The 9,673-nt window shown below is 39.8% G+C and overlaps 1 protein-coding gene across 1 annotated transcript; it reads left to right on the top strand.

Moving 5' to 3' along the window:
- Window positions 1-2,397: 2,397 nt before the first annotated feature.
- LOC129743012 (uncharacterized) lies at window positions 2,398-3,294 on the top strand. The gene is made up of 2 exons (XM_055734957.1): window positions 2,398-2,453; window positions 2,515-3,294. The coding sequence occupies exons 1-2, from the start codon at window positions 2,415-2,417 to the stop codon at window positions 3,292-3,294; spliced, it is 819 nt and encodes a 272-aa protein (XP_055590932.1). The 5' UTR covers window positions 2,398-2,414.
- Window positions 3,295-9,673: the final 6,379 nt, after the last annotated feature.

The raw sequence follows: 9,673 nt of genomic DNA, 5'->3' as shown, positions 1-9,673 counted from the left end.
GGGAGGTGTTGATACTTACGGTTTTCGATGCCGCTCCGTCGGCGAAACCAAAACAGTTTGTTTTGGTTCCGCATGCTTTGAGTCAATTCGCAATTGAAACAATAGCGGTGATGATTGAAGATGACAGCTGATGATGGTAAACACGGTATAAATGTTTACATCATCACACGGTCAAGCGAGACAACACAAATTGGGTTCGTGGTAACACAACAGTGTTGCCAGATATTCTGGGTAAGAATATCAAAGTACTCATTAAGAAATGAGTACTTTCCCGGTTAGGGAATATAAGATGTGGAAGTGACAATTAGCTATCGCTAATTAATATAGTTGTAATCTAATGACCTCATAGACGAAACATGAATAAAGATAACTCTATTCCACCACTGAAACCTGCGTTTTCAACCGAAACTTTTTAGACCCCAGGGTTAAAGGCGGTAATTTAGCATAACGGCTAGCATGTCTGGTTAGTAATTAGGGATCAAATCCCGCCGCTTCCTACTTGTTTAGGAAATTTGTAAGTCCACGGGCGTTAAAATGAAACACAAACACAACAAAATTGTTAACGTATGAAAAAACCAAAATAAAATTGTATACTCTACGGAGTATAAAAGGATGAAAAATAACATATCTCTACGAAGTAGAAAAGATTGTAAAGTTTATGGAGTATAACCAGAAACGATGGTCATATAGTCTCTGTAAATGGACCATTATATGAGTTAGCCGATAAGGCAGTTCTGAGCCGTGCTAAAAATTGAATCGAAGAATAGAATTACATAAAGAAGAAGACCCCAGGGATTGAGAAATTCAAAAATGACCCCAAAGCTCAGTCTAATTTTTGAAGACTCTTATAAACATAGCTTCTGATTTCAACATTCTTAAGCACTTAGTGAAATTTTTTTAAACATTTGGTAGCTAGGTATTCTAGTATCTTTCTTCCGAAGCATGTTTTTTTTATCAAAGACTGTAGCTGAATATTGTCTGAGAAACTTATTTGATATATCTATGTACTTTACTTGGTTTTCAAAACGATAAAATTGTACAAATTTGTTGGGCAACAAGAGATATATCATGGTTTTAGTAACAAATTGACATTCTGAGAACTCTAACGAGTAAAAAGATGTCAAAGGCAGTTCATTTCGCTTGATTAAGGCTGGTTTTGCAAAGAAAGAACTATTTTTCCAGCAGGTTACAGCTAGTAAGATTAATTTCAAAACGAAATTACTTCTGGAGGTCCTGTGACCGGCGGGCAAAAAAGATTTTGGATTTTTAAAATTCCCCCAATTTATGAAGAATATTTAAATGAACCCGAACATTCCATTGGTGGATCCAAGATGCAAAATTTTCGTTAATTTTTTGAATTGCAGCTGAGCTTAAATAATAGGTTGCACATCTGCAAACAGCAAAAAAGCCGGGGAATCTAGAACATTATTTTGAAAATGATTGAAATTTTTTAAAAATTATAATAACGTATGAAGGATTAAGAAATTTTGAGGTTGAGGGCTGTGTTCTAACGAGTGTGTTTAATTTTATGGAATTTATTTGAAGAGTCCGAAGAAGTAAGTGTCAAGCACGACAGGGTTTTCAAACAAGTTTCTTGGTTTTGCTTTTATTTGTTAAATAACTTAGCAATCACATTTTGGAGATGAAAAGTTCATAACTAAATCTCATCATTTCCTTATTTTACCAGATTATTATAACTTGAATCTGGAGATTGGAACAAGTAAAGAAAAATATATTCCAAAAGTCTGACTCCGATAATAACGATTCCGGTGACTTCAATGCCTAACTGTTCCAATCCTGTTTCACACCTAGCTCAATAATTGCTCCTAATCCAGTTGGGAAAACCCCCAAATTCGGATCAAATCTAAATTTCACTTTAGCAATGGATCGTTGCTGAAGTTCAACGACATCAATTTGACTACCGACAGATTCGACTTGCAGTTTCGTTCGAATTCGACCCATATTACGGGTGGTCGTGAAATATTCCCAGCAAATATTTGCCGAATTTGTTCGCAAACAGCTTTGGATTTAGAAAGCACAGTAAGTACCCCCACTCCAAAGATATAAGTAGTTTGTGTACACTTCTATTGATGAAGTGTGGCACTACCCATGTTTGTTACTCACATCGTTAAGATTGGGAACGTGCGAAAAAAAATCTCACACCTGGCTGGGAACGAACGATGTAGCAAATTGAGGTAGGAAATAACGCGTCGCTGCTTTGTGCCTTCTTAAGAAGACTCTTGATGTTGTTGATTTGTCGTCTCTTCTGAGAGAAGTTTAACCGAAAATAGACCCGTTTAACTGGGAAGAAAACTTGTGATTCCTCAATTCGCATTAATCAAAAGCGGTCAATATATTTCCGATATAAAATTGGTACCCCCACAATACGCTAGTTTAGAAACAGTTACAGCACCATGGGATTCAAAGGTATCACTCTAGCACTCCTATTTGTGGTAAGTTGAAATGGATTCAGTAGACGAAAGGTGAACTTAATATTTGTAAATCAATCACTAGGGCTTGGTTTATGCCAGGAATGAGCTTTTTCGTCCAGGAACACGTGTTACCATCGGCCAATCTAAACAGGATCAATCGGTTTTGGCAGACGAGCAGCCCCGGGAAACATGTGACGATTCGGAAAAGGCTGCGATTTGTTTAAACTGTACGGCCATTCAACTGTGTATTGGATCAACTCCAATCGAGAGAGCTTGTCCAACGGCCACTCCGTACTGCAATGTGCTGGATCAGGGCGACAGTTGCCTTGCCGTTCCGGACCCCGAATACAAGGAATGCCAGTCGCAAAACGGTTTCACCTGCACTTCCACTGGACTTTTCCCGGATCCCAAAAAAAGTGATCTTTACCACTTCTGCGAGGGTGCTGGATCTAGCTCAGATGTCTACAGTTGTCCCACAAATTATGTCTTCAACGCCGATAGCGGAACTTGTATCCGGAAGCCAATAGGTTTCAGGGACCCAACGGTAGCTTGCAGTCCGACCAAAGTTTTCGTACCGTACAGTGGAAATAAAAAGTTTTACGCATATTGCGACTACAGTGTTAATGCCCAAGATCCTACGATCTACATGCTTCGCTGTTCCGAAGGATCGGTCTTCAACGGAGCTTTCTGTGTGTTCCAGTGTACCAAAGAAGGAAGTTTCGTTAATACGCTGAATCCAACTCAATTCTACTCGTGCTACTACTCTGGATCTAAACTGGTGGCGACATTGAGCTCGTGCCCCAACTCGGATCAAGTATTCAATTCTACTGCTGCAGTTTGTGTAAATGTTCAATCACCCTAATTGTGAAATCAAATAAAGCGGATGATCACCTGAATTAACATTTGTTTTTATTAACTTGAAAGCATCCTACTAAGCCATTGTCAGCCGGTCAAAGATAAGTTTTGAATCAAGCAACAGAGAAACACAGATTTGATAATGACTGCACTCAGTGATTTAGGACATCTTACAAATTTTAAAACCATTAACGAAAACTTGCCCTGAAAGGTATTATCATTTGCTCATTTTCCCTTCAAATAGGCTCATAACTGAAATCCTGGAATTGGTTCCAATGGGCCCTTTACCTTTTTAAGATCAATGAAAAATAAATTTTTGAAATATGTTTACATAACACTAGAAAGGGACTTTCTAGTATAAACATCTGAATCAAGGCCCTAGGAAGAACCGCCTCATGTGGGGGGTTTTGGTGATCAATTTTAACCTTTGATTTTTTGCCTAACAACACACGAATAAAAAAAATTAAAAAACAAATTATGTTTGTGACTGTTCATTTTTAAGTACTCATTAATAGTTTTCGCTTTAAATCGTAATTTAAGGGAAGAAACGAATGCCACAAGAATGGTAAAGTGTCATTAATAAAACCTTAAAGAAAGTAACTTTAGGAAATTGGTCCTTAGCCTAAAGGGTGAGCTATTTTTTTTAAAGAATCGTCTAGATACAAAATATGAAATTTGCTTTCATCGATCGTTTAAACTTTTAATTTGATTTAAAGTCTGGCAGATCCAAGTTATTTGATTTGAGTATAAAATAAGTTCCTTTAAGGGTAGCCTACAATTTCTTTAAAAAAAAGCTTATTCTTTACTCAAATCAAACAAGCCCAATTTTCTAAACTCCTTAGCAAATTCCAAGATTCTATCCTTTGGTAAAAATTAATCGAATTTTTCAATAAAATAGTAAGAGATAAAAAATTTCGGATTAAATTTTCTTGATGCAAACTTGAACTTATTTATGATTTATGTTTGAAATTTGGCTATAAGAAAAGCTGCAGTTTTAATAATGTTAAACAATACACCGAGAAAATAAAGTATTTTGTGTTGATTTTTTGAATGAAGATCAGGTTCATGTTTCTTAAACAAGATATATTTTTCATTGAGGATCAATTCCATACTAAAAATCTGTGGATGATTTTTTTAATATAATTCGGGATATTTTGCAAGAATCAAAACTTAGAAAATAACTCAGATTTTACTATATATTTGTGATTTATAGCTTTAGATTAAAAACTTTGAAATCTGGAAATTGAATTGACAAGCCAATTTTTAAGTTCATGGCAAGATGGCTTTTGGAAAAGCTGCAGTTTTAATAATATTCAACAATACACCGAGAAATTAAAGTTTATTGGGCTGATTTTTTTCGATTAAGATCAGGTTCATGTTCCTTAAACAAGAAAAAATTTTCATTAATTATCAATTCCATACTGAAAATCTGTGGATGATGATGTGCATGATCTTGAATTTCTCAACAAATTTATGTTGATTGAAACACTCATTCACAAGCTAAATCTTTTTCTGAATTTTAAATCTGAATTCTAAACCTGAATTCAAAAATTGAACTTTGAATCTGTTTCCGTGTTTTAAAAATGTACAAAAATACGATTTCCGATTCTTAATTCCAGATCAGAGAGCCCTTATTCATGAATCTATTATTTAAATTCGGTAGTGCTGGTTTAATCTTAATTCATTATTTCAATTATTTATTTTAAACCTGTTTTGTTATTCTGATTCAAAATGTGAATTCCAAATGATGAATTCGAATCTGGTTTTCAATTTAAGATCGTCACTTAGAAGCTTTAAATGTTTAATTATTGTGTAGAATAAAGTATAAGAACTTTGAATTTGTATATATCATAAATACTTTTTTTTATATATTCGGAAAACTGTTTTCAGAATACACTCAGGTTTTTTTACGCGGTTTTTTTTACGCGGTATTTTTTTACGCGGCTTTTTTTACACGGATTTTAGAATTAAATCGGTTTTTTTACGCGGATTTTCAAATTAACGCGGTTTTTGAGAGAAAATATTCTAAGACTTATTCAAAGGAAAACACATAGAGTGTTGGGAAAATCTTAGCTCTGAGACTAGGAACGTGATACATGAGATCTGAGTCCTGAAACCTGAGACTTGAGACCTGAGACTGAGACATGAGACCTGAGATTTGAGACCTGAAATATGAGACTCGAGATCTGAGACACGAAACATGAGACTTGAGACTCGAGATCTGAGACATGAGACCTGAGACCTGAGACCTGAGACATGAGACATGAGACATGAGACATGAGACATGAGACATGAGACCTGAGACCTGAGACATGAGACATGAGACATGAGACATGAGACATGAGACCTGAGACGGATTTTCGAATTAACGCGGTTTTTTTTACGCGGATTTTCGAATTAACGCGGTTTTTTTACGCGGATTTTCGAATTAACGCGGTTTTTTTTTACACGGATTTTTTTACGCGAGACGAAATACCGCGTAAAAAAACCTCAGTGTATTGCATTTGATGCATTTGATTTTCGAAAATATGGTTCAAATTTGATATGAAATGCAACACCGAATTCGAACAAGGATTTCAAAGCAGCTTTCAATTCTTAATTTCTAATGGTTATTCGAACTCAAGAATCCTAAACTTGACTGAACCTCCAAAATAGGTTTAATTTCAAATTTAAAATTCAGACCTGAATTTCTATGATAAGGTTGCCAAATTGCCCGGTTTTAACCGGATTGGCCCGGATATTTAATACAAAATTTGGGAAAAGTCCGGTCTGACCAGGTTGCCCAGAATTTGTTAGAAAAGCCAGGATTTTGCCTGGGTTTGTTCTAATTCCAATTCTTAAATCAAACTTTTTAAAAAACAAAGTGTGATGGATTTTTTTTTGTTTATGTGTCCAAAACGTTTGCATCAAGTTAAAAGAATAATCATGAAAGGTTTTAAAGTTTTTTATATCTAGATATTTGATAAGCAATTCCTAGGTTTTGACCAGAATTGCCCGGTTTTGCCTGGATTTGGTCGACAATTTTGATATCAAATACCCTGATTTTGTCATGTTTTTATATAAAACAGCCCGGATTTGTCCGGCCCGCATACGTGCTGAAAAAAATCTGAAACCTTATTCTTTGAACAAGTGAGAAAATTTTGAAAAACTGTAGCAGAATTTTGAACTTGAAATGGGTTTTTGAGGTTTTGTTTTAGTTTGTAGTCTAGATAGACTCTTGAATATTTTTAAATTCATAATTTGATTATAAATTTAAAATTTTGAGTGTAGAGAAAAATGCTTCGCTTGCTTTTGGACTCTCATGGGGGGGGGGGGGGTTTAACCCCCAAAACCCCCTCCCGTTCCTACGGCCATGATCTGAAACAAAGCAATCGAAAGATTCCTTTTAATGAATTAAAAGGAATCTTTCGATTGCTTTGATTCAGTTGAATCATTCAACCAAGTAGGCTCACAACACACCAAAGAGTATAAACATCTTTTTTTTTCAATCGAGCGTTATACAGGTACAGCCAGACTCGATTCTTCGTTAACCCGGATAATCGAGGCAAAAACATTTACCTATGAAAGCTTTTTTTTCTTCTTGTTTTAGAATGTAAATGGCTGGTAAACGGTGGATAATGTGCAACACGAGACCCCATAGTGGTCATATCACCTCTTATTCACAACTCCTATCTCTACCTCCCCGCGGTGCCGGCTGGGGTGCGAGTAACCTAAGCGGAGATCGGGTACTCAACCCCGGTGGATGCTTTGGTCGCATGCAGACTGAGAAGGTGGCCGCACGCGTCTGTTCCCCAGATCAGGGGCGGCGTGCAACAACAACCGAGCGTCTGTTCTCCAGGTCAGGGGCGGCTCAAACAGCGTCTGTCTTGCAGCAAGCGGCTGAATTTATGAAATGCGGCTCCCGCCAGCTAAGTCCAAGATGGCAGCCCCATCGCGGGATAGGGACTTTAGGCTAACAACCTACTGCTCCCGATTTGAAATTGTTACGGAATCCGAAAGAAATGACCGACCTGGAACTTTGGCGACGACTTTTAGCATGAAAACACGGACACGAATTGGAACTTGGAATGTTTTAACCCTTGCCCAACAAGGCAAACTGGAACAACTTGCTAGAGAGGCTAGCCGCCTCAAGCTTGAAATTCTGGGATTGAGCGAAGTCCGTTGGCCTAATACTGGAGAACACAAGACACAATCCGGGCAAGTCCTGCTTTACTCTGGCATACGAGGAGAACATGCTACTCGGGAACGAGGAGTTGGTTTCCTGTTAAGCCCGCAGGCCTACGCGGCCCTCATTAGATGGGAACCGATAAACGAAAGAATAACCGTAGCCAGATTCAGAACACGGGTTAGAAACCTTACAATGGTCCAGTGTTATGCGCCAACTGACGTTGCCGACTTGCAGGAGAAAGAGCAGTTTTACAGTCAACTGAACAGCGTGGTTGAGAGAATTCCGAAGGGTGACATTCAAATCCATTTGGGCGACTTCAACGCAAAGATTGGCTCCGACAATCAGGACCTTGAGCGCATCATGGACGCCATGGCCTAGGACAGATGAGCGAAAACGGAGAACTGTTTGTAGAATTTTGTGGAAACAACAACATGGTGATCGGCGGATCGCTCTTCCCCCATCGACCAGCACATAAGGTCACTTGGGTATCCCGAGATGGCCGAACAGAAAATCAAATTGACCACATCTGCATCAGCCGAAAATGGAGAAGGAGCCTTCTTGATGTCCGCAACAAACGAAGCGCAGACATTGCATCTGACCATCACCTCGTCCTTGGCGAGATACGACTGAGAGTTGCGCGTGTCCAACGGCGCGAGGAGAAAGTCGGGTGTCGATACGACGTCCGCCGGTTGGAGAATCCAGAGGTGAAAAGGGCATACGTTGAACAGCTAGAATCCCGAGCCTCGGAGCTGCCGACAGACGGAACAGTCGAAGAACAGTGGTGTGGAATCAAGAATGCCTTTATCACGACGAGCCATGGTACTCTCGGTAAAGTTTGTGGAAGAAGAAGTGAATGGATGTCGGATGAAACTTGGAGGATGGTCAATGATCGGAGAAAGGCGAAAGTCGGAATTGAGCAGGCATGTACCGGGTCAGCCAAAGCAGCCGCCCGCTTACGATATGCGGAGCTGGAAAAGGCAGTTAAACGAGCTTGTAGACGAGACAAGAGAGCCTGGACAAACTCCCTAGCCGAAGAGGGAGAAAGAGCCGCCGCCAATGGAGATATCCGATTACTTTATGACATTTCTCGCCGCCTCAGTGGTGCAAGGACTAATGCAAGAATGCCGCTAAAAGACCGAGCAGGTCAGTTATTGACCGATCGAACAGATCAGCTCAAACGATGGACTGAGCACTTCGAACAACTCTTCCGAGTCACGAATAGCGATGGCCAACAGAATCTGCAGCTCGAAGCGCCAACAGTAAGTCGCATAAATGGCGTCAACTCGGAAGCGCCTTCGCTGGCTGAAATAGAAGCGACAATCAAAAACATGAAATCCAACAAAGCACCTGGGATCGATTGCATCCCTGCTGAAATGCTCAAAGCCGACCCTGCCCTATCAGCACAAATGTTGCACCGTCTTTTCGCTGACATCTGGGATACTGCAACATTCCCGGCCGACTGGATGCAGGGTATCCTCGTAAAGGTCCCGAAGAAAGGAGACCTGACAGAGTGCGGTAACTGGCGAGGCATAACGTTGATCTGTACAACCCTCAAAGTACTCTGCAAAGTGATCCTGAACAGGATCCAGGAGAAAATAGACGCTACACTCCGACGGCAACAAGCTGGATTCCGATCCGGACGATCATGTGTGGACCACATCACAACGCTACGAATCATACTGGAACAAATCAACGAATTCCAGGACTCTCTTCTGCTGGTGTTCGTTGATTTCGAAAAAGCATTCGACCGACTTAACCATGAAAACATCTGGGCGGCTCTAAGGCGACGAGGGGTCCCAGAGAAACTAGTCCATCTCATCGAAGCACAGTACGAGGCATTTTCGTGCAAGGTCTTGCACGACGGTGTCTTGTCCGAACCAATCCCGGTAACTGCTGGAGTGAGACAAGGATGTATTCTATCACCGCTACTTTTTCTCATCGTAATGGATGAGATTCTGATTGGATCGATTGACTGTGCACCGAACCGAGGATTGCCGTGGAATCCTTCAACAATGGAGCAACTGAACGACCTTGACCTGGCTGACGATATTGTTTTGCTCGCCCAAACACAACCAGATATGCAGAGCAAACTCGACGATCTCACCGAAAGTTCCAAGGCAGCAGGTCTCAAAGTCAATGTCGGAAAGACCAAGTCGATGGAGATCAACACAGGAAATCCCTCCAGTTTCATGGTAGCTGGGCAACAAGTTGAGAAAGT

The sequence above is a fragment of the Uranotaenia lowii genome, chromosome 2 (genome assembly GCF_029784155.1).
Source record: "Uranotaenia lowii strain MFRU-FL chromosome 2, ASM2978415v1, whole genome shotgun sequence".
Classification (NCBI taxonomy): Eukaryota; Metazoa; Arthropoda; class Insecta; order Diptera; family Culicidae; genus Uranotaenia; species Uranotaenia lowii.
The sequence above is the reverse complement of the archived record's forward strand: the minus strand, read 5'-3'. Positions and strand labels throughout refer to the sequence as shown.